Here is a 15,602-nt window from a genome sequence, read left to right on the forward strand (position 1 = left end):
CACCACACACACACACATACACACACACATATATATATATATATATATATATATGTGGGACATACCTTTGAGTAAGTACATATAGGTTAAAGTAGTGAGGAGCAGCAAACAGTTAGGCAATGCAGGAAAAAGACATTTAATCTCTTTTAATCCAATCTAAGACTTAGTTACATAACGAATGGTAAAAATAGTTCAAACTGATAAAGATAGTCTCTGACAGGTGTTTCTAGGATGTCTCAGATACTGGGGCATCGTATCGAGCGAAGACTCTATAAATTAAGTATTTCCTCATCAGAGAAATATAGGCTAGACAGTAAATGGATGTTCCTCATCAAGGGTATTTGTTGTGGTTCATTAAGTCCAGGAGGGCAGGAGTCCCCAATTAAATCCAGTTGGATCGGGTCTTCTTTAAGTAAAACCCTGATCAGAAAGAATGGTCAAGTAGTACAGCATGGTGAATAAAGGGAAAGAATTGTTATCAATATTGAAGGAAAATGAAAATGAATGCTAGCAGATCCAAAGGTACGCATGGAATAAAAATACAGTCTATGGCGCACTGCATAACAATTCTTTCCCTCTGCTCGCCAGGCCTTTCCATTTAATCGTTGTTCCCGATCATGGATTTACCTAAAGAAGATCCAATCCAATCTCCCTCTCTCTCTCTCTCTCTCTCTCTATCTATCTATCTATCTATCTATATCTATCTATCTATCTATCTATCTATCTATCTATCTATCTATCTATCTATCTATCTATCTATCTATCTATCTATCTATCTATCTATCTATATATATTATATATATATATATATAGATAGATATATAGATAGATAGATAGATAGATAGATAGATAGATAGATAGATAGATAGATAGATAGATTATAATAGATAGATAGATAGATAATAGATAGATAGATAGATAGATAGATAGATAGATAGATAGATATATAGATAGATAGATAGATAGATAGATAGATCTGTGTGTACATCTATGTATGTATATTACATGCAAAAGTGAGAGTGAAACATGTTCTTTGTTTTTTGTTTTTGACAGGTGTCATCTTGAAATTTGTGCCTGTTCTGGATCAACCACATGATGATAACCTATTCGACGACAAGAAATACTGGCACATACCTGTAGATGAGGAATCTACGCAGAATGGGGACACTAACCAGTTAGCCCAAGTTTCAGCATAACATGCTGTCATGGAACGAATTGGATTACATGGCCATTTACAAGGAAAATCGTTTGCTCGGCCTATTGGCACATAAATAGGATACAATATTGTACACACATGCACATACACATATGTGTGTGAGTGTATGTGCAAGTGCACATACGTATGTACATTGTGCATATGTGCATATTTATCTATACATACATAAATACATACACACTCACACATATTAAATTAAATCCAATACAAGGAAAATAAGGATGAAAACATTCAATCTTTAGTTGGCTCCACTGTTTAATACCCAATCTTATACAGAAAAACTTTACAATTCACATGGGTATATATTAAATTCATAAAAATGAATAAAAAAATGAATATATACAATTGACAATTCAGAAATTAAAATTTATTAACATAATATTATACTATTATTATAATATAATAAATAATTAATATTAAATACAAATTACATACAATTGTTTCGATTCTTACACAAAATAAAATTAGAAAAATCCATTGTTAGTGAGTAAGAATCTCTTCGGATGTATGAATCCTCATATGTCAAAAATTACACTGAAGAGATTCTTATTCACAAACAATGGATTTTTTTTAATTAATTTACAATTGTATGTAATTTGTTTTTAATATTTATCATTTATTATATCATAAGAATATAATATAATATTATGTTAATAAATTTTAATTTTTGAATTGACAATTGTATATCTCCATTTTCTATTCATTTATATATATTATTTATTTATTTAAAGGACACAATACATGTCTTTAAGTGCTACTAATAGTTTCATATGTTGAGAAATATCTCAGACATATTCAACATATTCATCAGGCACAAACCACATATCATAAGGTATAAGCCTAATGAAGAACTCACATATATGCATAAAAAGTCTTGTCACCCTCCTGTGATATCTAAAAATATGATTGTTAATTATTAGTAACAGCGTGTTTAACCTCTCTTCCTCTAAATAAATTTTCGAGAAAGCAGCCTCCTACTATTACAATGCTCTAGCCAATAGTGGCTTCAAAGATAAATTGATATATAATACCTCTAATAATAATAATAATAATAATAATAATAATAATAATAATAATAATAATAATAATAATAATAATAATAATAGTAGTAGTAGTAGATCTAGTAACATCAAAGACAAAGTAATAGATAATTCCTCTAATATTATTCAAATGATAATAAGAGACCAAAAAATTGGCCAAGGAAAATTACTTAATAGGCGTTATGTGAAATTATCATACAGCTATTGCCTGAATAGGAAGAGTATCATTACTCGTGGTCAATACCAAGAGTCTAGAACCAGCTGTAACAGTCGCGACCCAGGATCTTGTCCACTTGACCAACGATGTATGATTAAATCTAACATATATGAGGCAGAAGTTACTGAAACCCTAAACAATAATACAACAGATAAGAAGGCCTATATAGGATTATGTGAAGAGGAATTTAAAACTCGCTATACCAAACACATAGCCTCCTTCCGGCATAAAGACAAAAACAAAGTTAATAATTTGGCTAACGAGACACCACATATGATTATGTGGAAAATAATTGAGAAATCCATACCTAATTTTAATGGATCGAATAAATGTAGGCTTTGTTTAAGTGAAAGAGCGCAGATCCTGTTCAGATCTAAGATCTCCCGATCTGAAATTTTCACCGGTAGCAAGCATATGTATAAATATATTTTGAAGAATTGAAAAATCCCGCCTATTCCTGATTAAGTTGTTGATATCTTTCAAGCCTTAGAATTTAAGGTCTAAGGCGAATAACTCTTTTACCATTATTACTTTTTACTTTTTACATTTAATTTTTTGCTTTCTTTTTCCGTTTTTTCAACCATCCGCATTTATTATATGCTGCGTTCTCAGATTTTTCGCGTTTCTTCTCTTATTCGATACGTTTTCTTTTAGTTCGTTATGATATGTGGTTTGTACTTAATATATATGTTTGGGATATTTCTGAACATATGAAATTATTAGTTGCACTTAAAGACATGTATTGTGTCCTTTAAATAAATAATATTTATCTCTCACCACATGGAGTACTTTTTTACGAATTTTTTATCACAGAAGCATACAGTATGTATATATAGACATGAATGCATATTTGCATGTGCATGTCAATACATGATTATGAAAATATTTTATTGCGTGTGTGTATCTCTCTCCACATATATATATATATAATATATATATATATATATATATATATATATATATATAAATAAATGTTTTTATATATAAAGAACGTGAAATACAGGAAGGGACGAACACGGAACACAGACAAATCATTCGAAATATATATATATATCTATATCTATCTATATATATATATATATATATATTATATATATATATATATTATATATATATATATATATATATATATATATATAATACAAAATTGAACAACAAAGCAAAACATCCAGACAGTTAGGTGATACAAAAATGGGACAACAAAACATCCAGATAGACGATACAAAGAAAACAAGGATGGGTCATTCAAAGTTTTCGTTTCTCAGTCAAGTACCAGATTATCTTCGCAATTTCGGCTGATATATATATATATATATATATATATATATATAAACATGCATATATATGTGTATGTCTGTATGAATGTACTATATCCTTGAAGTGTTGGATTATTAGAACGTCTACTTCAGTATACCTCATACACAGTAAAACCATAAAGACTCCACTATATCTGACCCCTACTATGTACTCTTTTTACTTATAGTGTCTATGTTATTCCATTCGTCACGTGGGAGGGGTGTACCACTATTACTAATTCCCTACAACAGAAAGTGGCCCCTTTCAAGTTAAATATTATCGTAGGAGCCTGATAGCAAATAAAATACCAGATATCAAAATGTATCATGTATTCACGTATGTATGCGCATATCTATCTATCAATCAATCTATCTATCTATCTATCTATCTATCTATCTATCTATCTATCTATTTAAAATATTGTATATTATATATTTGATATATATATATATATATATACATGTATGTAATTATATATGCATGTATATATGTAATATATATGTGTGTGTGTATGTTCATGTAGCAATATATGTTCTAATGTATACTGTTCAGGTATTTTTGTTTTAAACTGAAAAAAGCAAGGAATGTCATGGACAAAATAAAGCTGAAAATTCAACAGACGCCTGTTTGCTTGTCTTGCCCTCTTGCATTGTAATTGTTCCTGTATAGCATGAAAGAATTTGTTGTATGATATATATAAGAAAATTACAATGAATACGGAGAATAATACATCAGCTCATTTTACAGTCAATTGTACTGGGTATTTATTTTAAATAGGTCCGACATACGTTTCTGCAGCATAGACAACTCGCAACTGTATTTGCACCCAGTTTCATTCACCTGGTTAAGAGTCTATGCAATCGGTCATGGTTTGAAGCGAAATAAGAGTACGTTGGTAGGGGACTAAAGATTGAGTGAAATGAATTGCAGAACAACATTTGGAAGCTTCTTATATCGCTATAAAAACGCTTATCAAGTTGACACTAGTATGACTGAAAATTTGCCTTCTTAAAGTACATTGTCTGAGAAAAAAATAGTGTACTGTAGTAGGATTCCATCAGGTGGAATTTCGCACTTTTTATTGGAGCAAACTCGACGAAAATGCATAGCAGGAACTTGCGTAGGTTTATTTGGCTCCTGAAGGATAAAAACACTGACATTAATATAGCAAGCGAAATAGTAGACCTAACGTAATCGGATGAAAAATTACAATTTATGCCGGGAAGAACTATTCCATATTTTAACTTCTAAACACCAGTTACTAAATAGGAAGCAGGAACTAGCTCTAAGAAGAGCAAAAATTTACAGAAAGGTATTGAAATATTTCCATAGAAAAGATTGAGTAAGCACCACGTACTTAGGACCTGCTAGAATTTACGTGGTAAATATCAACGTAATATCTAATTTTGCCTATATCCTGGTATTAATTAATATTTTTCTTATGTAAAGCTCCAAATATGAAATAACTATATGTCTAGGAGGACTACATCTTCATGCAGATTAATCTTGAGTTACATAGATAAAGATTCGGATTGGCTTTACAAGTAGGTTCTACATATATCTCAAAATTATATCTGATTTGGAGACCCATAATTATACTCATATATCTCTAAAACCCATTAATTTGTAATTCATTTGTAAGGCCAGTGTTTGAAATATACCCTGACCTAATTTAGGATCTAGTTTTCATGATTCGGAATTAAAGCTTTTAGTTATACTAGAGCCAACCTGAAAAGCGTTTTTATAGCGATATATGAAGTTTTCAAATGTTGCTCTCCCATTCATTGCACTCAAAAGCTTTAGTCCCCAACCGCATATAACGCTTGCTAAACCAACATACTCTTTAGTTTGTGTCAAGCCACGGCGCTTTGTATAAAGCTGCATAGACTCTTAATGGAACTGGGTGCAAATGCAGTTGCGAGATATTTATGTAGCAGAAACGTACCGTGGACAGATTTAAATTAATCATCCTGTACAATTGACTAAAAAAAAATGTGCTGATGTATTAATCACCGTATTCATTGTAATTGCGTTAGATGTACACTTTCAGAACTATTTAAAATCTAATGAAGCGATTCCAGGATTTACCCACCGGATAAAATACGTTGGGACTCCATACTTAAAATAATTGTCAACGTTCCTTGCCACTCAATGTCGTTAGCCATACTTGACTCATGAATGGTACCCGCCCAGTTGTATATATATATATATATATATTATATATATATATATAGAGAGAGAGAGAGAGAGAGAGAGAGAGAGAGAGAATGGCCGTATACTGTCAATCTAACAAGAACGTGACAGTAGGGGGTATACCACCGTTGTATAGCCCTAGGAGGCATCGAACGCCTCCTGACAGCTTCGACACATTTTTTCCTTGTGTCGAAGCTGTCAGAAGGCGTTCGATGCCTCCTAGGGCTATACAACGGTGGTGTACCCCCTACTGTCACGTTCTTGTTAGATTGACAGTATACGGCCATTCTATCGCCCCACCACCGTACAGGTCTCTACGAGAGATTTAGAAATTCAATATTTCTTATATATATATATATATATATACACACATATACAAACACACACATACACACACAATGTATGTGAATGGAAGGGTGCGTCTATTTATGTATGTATCAATGTTTTACTGTCTCCAAAAGCAACAGTTAAACATGTTCTGACTATTAATATGATTATTGTTACCTAACATGTGCCAGTCGTGAAAAGTTGTAATTATCATCCGTAATCCCTTCCTTTCATTTGTTTGGCAGTGCATCTACTTTAGAAACCATCATTATTTTTTGTGCCAATAATAAACATAGATTTATTATTATTATTATTATTATTATTATTATTATTATTATTATTATTATTATTATTATTATTATTATTGAGTGAGCGAGCAGAGCATGCCATCAAAGTGACACTGGGGTAAAATATACGAAGCCCAATATACCCATCATGACTACCCGTCTGATAAGGGTACACCAGGCACATGCATCACAACCATATGTGCGCGACATGGTGATCTCATATCAAGATAAACAGCACATGATCTTGCAGGTGGAGCCCAGTTAGAATTTTCTTCAGATCGAGTAACCCATCCCGCTCAAAAGGTCCCTGAATAAGGGTTGTTTAAGGACGTTGAACGAAACACCCATGTTTCCAGAGGTGAATTATTCAAACCCCAAAGAATCCTTCTCAACACATGGCTATGATGCTCCCCCACTACTTCTGCTCGTGATCAGAGATGCACATATCGTCAGCCACTAAGAGACATGCTCAACTGGTTATGGTCAAACAACTGACAAGCAAATCTGTGGTATTGAGCAGAATATTTGCTGTAGCCCATCTTTTGTACCAAGACAAAACTATGTACATGATATCACCTCCAATCAGTTAAGATAAGAAGCCACGAGAGCCACTGCTTAGCACTGCATCAGGGCAATTATTATATTATTATTATTATTATTATTATTATTATTATTATTATTATTATTATTGAGTGAGCGAGCAGAGCATGCCATCAAAGTGACACTGGGGTAAAATATACGAAGCCCAATATACCCATCATGACTACCCGTCTGATAAGGGTACACCAGGCACATGCATCACAACCATATGTGCGCGACATGGTGATCTCATATCAAGATAAACAGCACATGATCTTGCAGGTGGAGCCCAGTTAGAATTTTCTTCAGATCGAGTAACCCATCCCGCTCAAAAGGTCCCTGAATAAGGGTTGTTTAAGGACGTTGAACGAAACACCCATGTTTCCAGAGGTGAATTATTCAAACCCCAAAGAATCCTTCTCAACACATGGCTATGATGCTCCCCCACTACTTCTGCTCGTGATCAGAGATGCACATATCGTCAGCCACTAAGAGACATGCTCAACTGGTTATGGTCAAACAACTGACAAGCAAATCTGTGGTATTGAGCAGAATATTTGCTGTAGCCCATCTTTTGTACCAAGACAAAACTATGTACATGATATCACCTCCAATCAGTTAAGATAAGAAGCCACGAGAGCCACTGCTTAGCACTGCATCAGGGCATTTATTATTATTATTATTATTATTATTATTATTATTATTATTATTATTATTATTACTATTATTATTATTATTATTATTATTATTATTATTATTATTATTATTATTATTTTGTCATGCTCGTATTCATCGTCATCAACATTAGTATTTGTATCGGACGGCAAGCTGGCAGAATCGTTGGTTTGCTAGGCAAAATGCTTAGCAGAATTTCGAATGTTTTTACGTTCTGGGTTCGAATTCTGCGGAGGTCGATTTTGCCTTTCATCATTTAGGCGGTCAATAAAGTAAGTACCACTTGTGCACTGGGGTCGATGTCATCGACTTACTCCCCTCCCTCGAAATTGCTGGATTTGAAACCAATATTAATGTTTGTATGAGCAGTAGTAGTTATAGACACGTTAAAAATTTATTTCCTTTGTTTTTTCTTTTTTGAGTTAAATCTATAAAAACCCTTCTTCACATTTTTTGAACAATAAGCTTCTTGCATATAATATATTTTCTATGTTTACCAACCGAATCAGGTTTTAATTTCTTAATTTCCTTAGTTTGTGTTTTCTGAACTGGAATTTATTCACAACGATTTCGATTCTGTTACTATATAATTTCAAACAAAGTTACTACTTGAAATATCAACTCATGTTTTGGGCTTGTTGAAGCTTCATTTATTCTTGTTCTTCAATTCGATCTTTCTTCCTCTCAATGCTTGGTCTTTCGCAAACAAATAATTACAGTATAATATATTGGAGAGAGTAAGTCGATTACATCTACCCCACTAGTCAGTTGGCATTTATCTTATCGATCCCGAAAGAATGAAAGGCAAAGTCGATCTCGGTGGAATTTGAACTCAGAACGTAAAGATAGACGAAGTGCAAGATACCAGAATTTCCAAGGAAACCTGAGTTAAAAAAGAATAATGATGATGACGATGATGATGATGATAATGAAACATTTTTTGTCTCTAAAAAGGGAGGAACGCGCTCAACAAATTGTAACACATGTCAGACATTTGAATATTTTATCATATTTCTCCACAGGTACAACTGATTATGTAAATTGCAAAAAAATGGTAGTTGCTTTACAAGCAAGTATAAATTCAGACATGATTAAAAAAAAAGAAAGAAATGGAAACAATAAAAAAAAATTTGTCCAAGATAGAGACAGCCATCTTGGGCCTATCAAAGAATTTCGTACAAATATTCAGAGTGCCGCGACAACAGAATTCAAATGCCGCTCCAAAAGCTTCGACTATCACCAGAACTACATATCTAGAGAAGAATATTTCAGACACTATCATCCATCGTTAAGCAAATATACTGCTCCCTACTACCTGCCCTTATCTTCATTTTGAAAAGATACTAAAAATGTTGATAAGATCTTAGCCGAAGAGATATATAAAAGCTTTGCTTCTGCCTCCTGTATACCCCACTACCTCTTTTACCATAGACACCAGAGAAAAACTCTCTACCCTTGTAGACCGAATGAAGGTCGCGGGAGGCGTTCACGATGGATTTGTCTAACAACCAGATCTGTCCGATACATAGGTATGGCTGGGTAACATAATCCTACAAGTCAGTAATATTCAGACATGGAAACTGGATATTGCTGACTTGAACAGTTATATCAAGAATAGAAACGATCTCTTGATCAATCAGATCCGCTTGACGATCTCTAAAATAATTAGACAAACTAGCAAAGTATAAAGAACTGAAAGTAAAAACAGGGAAAGAAAATGGTACTTGTAATATATGAGATAACTTCACCATTATATCATGTAAAGTTGTTCGAACAGTCACAACCAAATCATCAGTACTCGCGCATACACATAATATGAAGGGACATTAGGAGGACAGTTTACAATTTGTGTGAGGTTAACATAAAACGATGAGGGGAGGAAAAGAAAGGAAGGAAACGGGATTAAAAGAATGCGTAGCCAACAAAATTTATGAACACGTGAATGATGCAGTCATATTTACAGATAAGGATCCCCAGAAATAAAGGATACTTTGATCTCCTAAAACACCAGCCTTCGCCCAGCTGTTGTTCCCGACATACAGTGGAATACTTAAAGTAATTCCATTCGCCTTAACCATTTTTGTCACAATCAACCAACTTTTGACAAATTTACTAGCACTTTCCTTACCAAGATAATAATAATAATAATAATCATAATGATAATACTCAACTACCAATATGGCTGAAAAACATCGGTACAGGTGTGAAGGTAGAACACCTATGAAAATTAACATTGCTTGGAACTTCAAGAATTCTTCGCAGAGTTCTTGAAGCATGACCAGTAAAATAAGTGTCACCTTAGTCTGCTGGGTGTGGACAGCTGACACTTTTCATAACATCCAGCAATATAAGCTTTGAGTTTTAATACATCAGCACCAATCACTCATAAAATAGAAGGTAACGTCTAAGACGGCAGACCTATGTAAATTAGCTAGTAAACTTTCTTTCAGTACCGTACACGCATATATGTATACAAACGTTTACACACAAACATACATACCTATATGTTCGCATACATACACACAAACACACACATATGAACATTAATACACACACACATGAAATCCATAAACAGTGCTTGAAGGATTGCTTTAAGATATATAGCGTATGCTGTTCAACATAAAACAGTTAGTAGCTTTTTCGAGTGTGTATTTAATTCTCTCTCTCTCTCTCTCTCTCTCTCTCATATATATATATATATATATATATATATATATATATATATATATATATATATATATAATATATATATATATATATATATGGTGCCCCAGCATGGCCGCGGCTTCAGGCTATAACATTTTTTAGGATTTAAGGATTTATATATATAAGGCAGGATGTGTGTGTGTGTGTATGTACGTGATTGTAGTTTATGCACATCCACAAATTAGCACGCATGTCGCTCAAATTTTAGGAGGACATTCGTCACAATCCTAGCTGTATTTTCGTCAAATTATTTTCCCCCGAGGAATCCGCGATTAGCAGTAAATACTTTTGAGCCATAACTTCAATTTTCACGGTGGAGAAATCCACTGTAGTGACGTCATTATTATTTACAAAACATGAGTTAAGTCCCCTTTTAGCGACGGTGTTAAGAGAGGGAGGGAGAGGGTGAGAGAGAGAGATAACAGATTTTGAAAATTTCTTTTTAGTGAGTGATTGACAGACAAAAACAGACAGACAGGTGTTGTTATGTATGTATGTATGTGTGAATGGCTTCAGTCACACACACACACACACACACACTCACACGAGCATTTATGCGTACAAAACAGATGCATGCAATGTGCGTGTTGACCGTATATATATATAATATATATATATATATATACTCTTTTTTTTTTACTCTTTTTACTTGTTTCAGTCATTTGACTGCGGCCATGCTGGAGCACCGCCTTTAGTCGAGCAAATCGACCCCGGGACTTATTCTTTGTAAGCCCAGTACTTATTCTATCGGTCTCTTTTGCCGAACCGCTAAGTGACGGGGACGTAAACACACCAGCATCGGTTGTCAAGCAATGCTAGGGGAACAAACATAGACACACAAACATATTCACACACACTTATATATATATACATATATACGACAGGCTTCTTTCAGTTTCCGTCTACCAAATCCACTCACAAGGCATTGGTCGGCCCGGGGCTATAGCAGAAGACACTTGCCCAAGATGCCACGCAGTGGGACTGAACCCGGAACCATGTGGTTGGTTAGCAAGCTACTTACCACACAGCCACTCCTGCGCCTATATATATATATATATATATATATATATATATATATATATATATATATATATATATATATATATATATATATATATATATATATATATATATATATATATATATATATATAAAGCTGAAGTTGTTTGTGTATGGCAGGTTTGGTAGCCTTCAACTAACGAGACCCTGCGGCGCAAGTTGACCAAACTTGAGAGTATGATAGAAGAAGGCTTGCTCTTTTTTTCGTAGAAGGCAAAATGTAAATCGGACCATGTTAACACCAAAAATTATTTACATCAAAAAGGTGATTTTTTTCTATAAAAATCCATATTTTTTACAATCTTTTGACTGCTGTTTCGCCATTTTTCGGTGTATTTCAACCAGAAAAATGTTCACTTAAAGAGAATAACAAGCTACATAATGCTTTTTACTTTTCAAAATTTTTACTTTCCAAAAATTCCAATTCTAAAGGGTCGAAACAAACCCGAGCAACGCCGGTGATACTGCTAGTTCACTATCAATACACAACGTGTATTTATAGTGAATGTATAATGAAATGTGGAAATTGACGATTTAAAGTCTGTTCTCAGCATGTTGGCATATAAATAATTTTTCTTTTGCCCTTATTTATAAGTTGTTTATAATTTTAACATTTAAAGATATTTTAATATGCTGCCAGTTTTGATGAAGTTTTTCTGAAAAAAATTTATCCTAAATTAGTAGTAGTAGTAGTAGTAGTAGTAGTAGTAGTAGTAGTAGTAGTAGTATATATATATATATATCATTTGTAGAAATACATAAATCCAGAGGAGAAGCACACTCTAAGATATAAAGGCCGGTTTATGGGGTCATCCAATGTTTCTCGCTCATAAGGGGTTTAGCCTTATAGTTCAGGTCAGCAGTGTTTCAGGTCTGAAGATACACCGTAAAGCTAAACCCCTTACGAGTGAGAAACCGGCCTACCCTACTATGATATATATATATTTATATTTATATATATATATGTGTGTATTCCTTGGTAGACACCATCCCTTCATGAGGCTAACATAGCCTCTATCTGAATTCTCTCTCTCTCTCTTTCTTCTCCATTTTCTTTTATAGACTTTTCATTATATATATATATATCTTTATATATATAAAACTGAGAATCTGTGTCTGTCTGTGTGTTTCCCTAAAACTTGAGAACTACACAATCAATTTCATTCAAATTTTACACATTTTGACCCTTACTTAGGGTCCATGTAGTTTTATGGGGGAAAAAATGTTCAACTTCTTGCCGAGAGCGAGCCCATAGCAATATCATATCTTCTCCACTATTTCAGTATTACGTGATAAAAGTGAAACAAAAATATTTCTCTATTTTATGTCAGATGCTTTCACTTTAACAATAAAAATAATAATAACAATTGAATTATATGTAGTAAGTAATAATTAAAATCAAACTAAAGTATAATATAATCGTAACATAACAAAAGTAGAAATAACAATTGGTATAAAATCGCATCAATGATTTGAACTTGAATAAGTGGTTTCACATGAATGGGAATAAATAAAATATAAAATTAGCGTACAGAAATGGAATAGTCCAGATGGATAATAAAAAATTAAATTAAAGAAAAGACTATTGTCTATAAAGTATACAATGTAGAGAAAAAAGAAGAGCTAACATTCCAGTCTTCATCGCGTGTGTTAAGTAATTGTTAGTTTTGCATATAGAAATTGAAATTTGAATCGCGCGAGGCATTTGCCGCTGCGCGTTAGAAACTTTTTGTAGAAAGTGCGCCGACCCTCAAGTCATGGAGACTTACGCGGGGGTCGCCGCAATGAAAAGCGATACGCCGCTGACAGTAAGAGAGGTGTTCTTTAAAAAAGAACAGCTAGAGGAATTTGAGAAATTCATTGAAAGGGAGGGTGACAGAGTGAAGCTGGTCCCCCCTGTTGAAGCAAAGGAGGAAAAAGAGGACAAAACTATAATCTATAGGACACAGGACACGACCACAAGAAAGCTATCGAGAATAGCGATAGAAGACATAGAAAAATGTCTGGACGGCGTTATAAAAAAGGCTACCTTTGTATGCAGAGGCAGGAAATATGGTACGGTGGAGGTGAGGTACGCAACAAAAGAAGTTGTGGCCTCACTAGCTACCACCGTACTCAGAGGCGAAAACTTCGTCATGTGGCCTACCTACAAGGGGAAAAGAGGGGTGCGGGTTAAAATCCCAAACATACCCCCAGATTTAAAAACAGAATGGCTGGTAACAGCCATCCTAGGATCAGCAGAAGAAGGTATAGAAATTGGATCGATAAAAGAGACCAGCATAGTGAAATGGAAGGGATTCGGAGTAGAGATGTGGCTGACAGCCACAAACAGAGATATAGACCGAATTCCCTTCCAAATAGAAGTAGAAGATGGTAGACCTCTCTGCGTAATAGTTGAGGGGAGGAAGCCCAATTGTTATCTATGTGGGACAAGAGGTCATATTAAAAAAGAATGTCCGCTTTACGAATTTGTGGCGGAGAGTGAAAAAGCAGAGAAAGAAGAAGAACCCGAAGAAGGGAACAATACTCTAAAGGAGAAAGAAAGCAAGGGAAAGGAAACAACGGTAAAAGAAAATAACAATACACAGAAGGAAAATGAAGGCAAAGAGAAGGAATTAATAGAAAAAGAACAAAAGTCACAGGTAATAGAGAAAGAAAAAGAAAGTAAAATAAAGGAAAGTGAAAAAACAGGAAAAAAACAAGAGAAGGAACAGAACCAAGAGAAAGGAAAGGCTGCTACACAAAAAGAAAAAGAAAAAACAGGAAAAGAACATACGACAGACAAAGAACCAAAAAGACAAGAGAAGGAAAAAGAAAAGGAAAGCAAAAAGAGAGAAAGAGAAAAACCGAGAGAGGGAAGTAAAGAAGAAGTAAGCCCGAAGAGGAAAACCAAAGAAAACATAGGGTCAAATAGAAGATACAAATTTTACGGAACATTGGTACAATATAAACACTGTGGGGAGATGGAAGAACTTATAAGCGAAACGGAAGGATATTCATGGGTCAGGATGGGCACGGAGTGGAAGGAAACGGGTGCACTGGTCCATGAAGACAACGCCGAGGCGTTTATCAAGGCCGCTGGAACGAATGTAACAAGACAAATGAAGTGCCGACTACTAAGGTACCCAAAAGAAATGGAAAACTACAATGACCTAAAAAAGGTAATGGAGATAATTTAAAATTATAGAAAAAAAAGAGAAAATTTGGAAAGACTTTTGGTTATGTATTTTGAAACCTTAAAGATGTATTGCGAAAGATTTATATGTGAATTTGTGAAAACAATTTTTCTGTAATTGATAATGTATTTTGAAATTATATTTTGAAATGTATTGAAATGTATTGCAAAATGCTGAAAAATGAATTTGTTACTGTTGAAAACATTATAAAACGACGAAATGTAACCACCTGATTTCGGGGATCGGGTGGAGCATTACACCACATTTATACATATTTCATATTTCATTATTTTTATTTTTTTCCCCCGATTGTACTGTCCCCTCTATGTTCGCCCCTTGTGGGTAATAATAAAATCTTCCAGTCTTCATTGAGTGTGTGTTGTAGTTGTGACCAGACGGTGAATGTTTTTCTGTATAAATTGATTTGATATCGCGCGAGGCGTTTGCCTCCACGTGTGGAAACCTTCCGAAGAAGGTGAATTGACCCTCTAGTCATGGCGACTTACGCGGGGGTCACCGGAAAAAATAGCGATTCGTCACTAATTGTAAGGGAGGTGTTCTTTGAGAAGGAGAAACTCAAAGAATATGAAAAGCTTTTCAAAAGGGAGGGTGATAGCGTGAAGCTAATCCCCCCCCCCGCGAAAGCAAAAGAGGATAAAGAAAGCAAGACGGTGACATATAGAACCCAAGACAAGAATACGAAGAAACTGGCAAGAGTGGAGATAGACGAAATTGAGAAATGTCTGGGAGACATAATGGGGAAAATAACCTACGTGAGTAGAGGCAAGAAATTTGGTACGGTGGAGGTGAGATGTGCAACGGAGGAAATTG

At 34.2% G+C, this 15,602-nt stretch overlaps 1 protein-coding gene across 1 annotated transcript in view; it reads left to right on the top strand.

The window, feature by feature from the left end:
• LOC115221400 (ammonium transporter Rh type B) overlaps positions 1-1,556 on the top strand; it is a 76,103-nt gene extending 74,547 nt beyond the window's left edge. The window contains exon 10 of the mRNA XM_029791578.2: positions 1,054-1,556. Coding sequence (XP_029647438.1) covers positions 1,054-1,196 — 143 coding nt within the window. The 3' untranslated portion in view covers positions 1,197-1,556. The remainder of the gene's footprint in view (positions 1-1,053) is intronic.
• Positions 1,557-15,602: the final 14,046 nt, after the last annotated feature.

This window comes from Octopus sinensis, linkage group LG18 (genome assembly GCF_006345805.1).
Source record: "Octopus sinensis linkage group LG18, ASM634580v1, whole genome shotgun sequence".
Classification (NCBI taxonomy): Eukaryota; Metazoa; Mollusca; class Cephalopoda; order Octopoda; family Octopodidae; genus Octopus; species Octopus sinensis.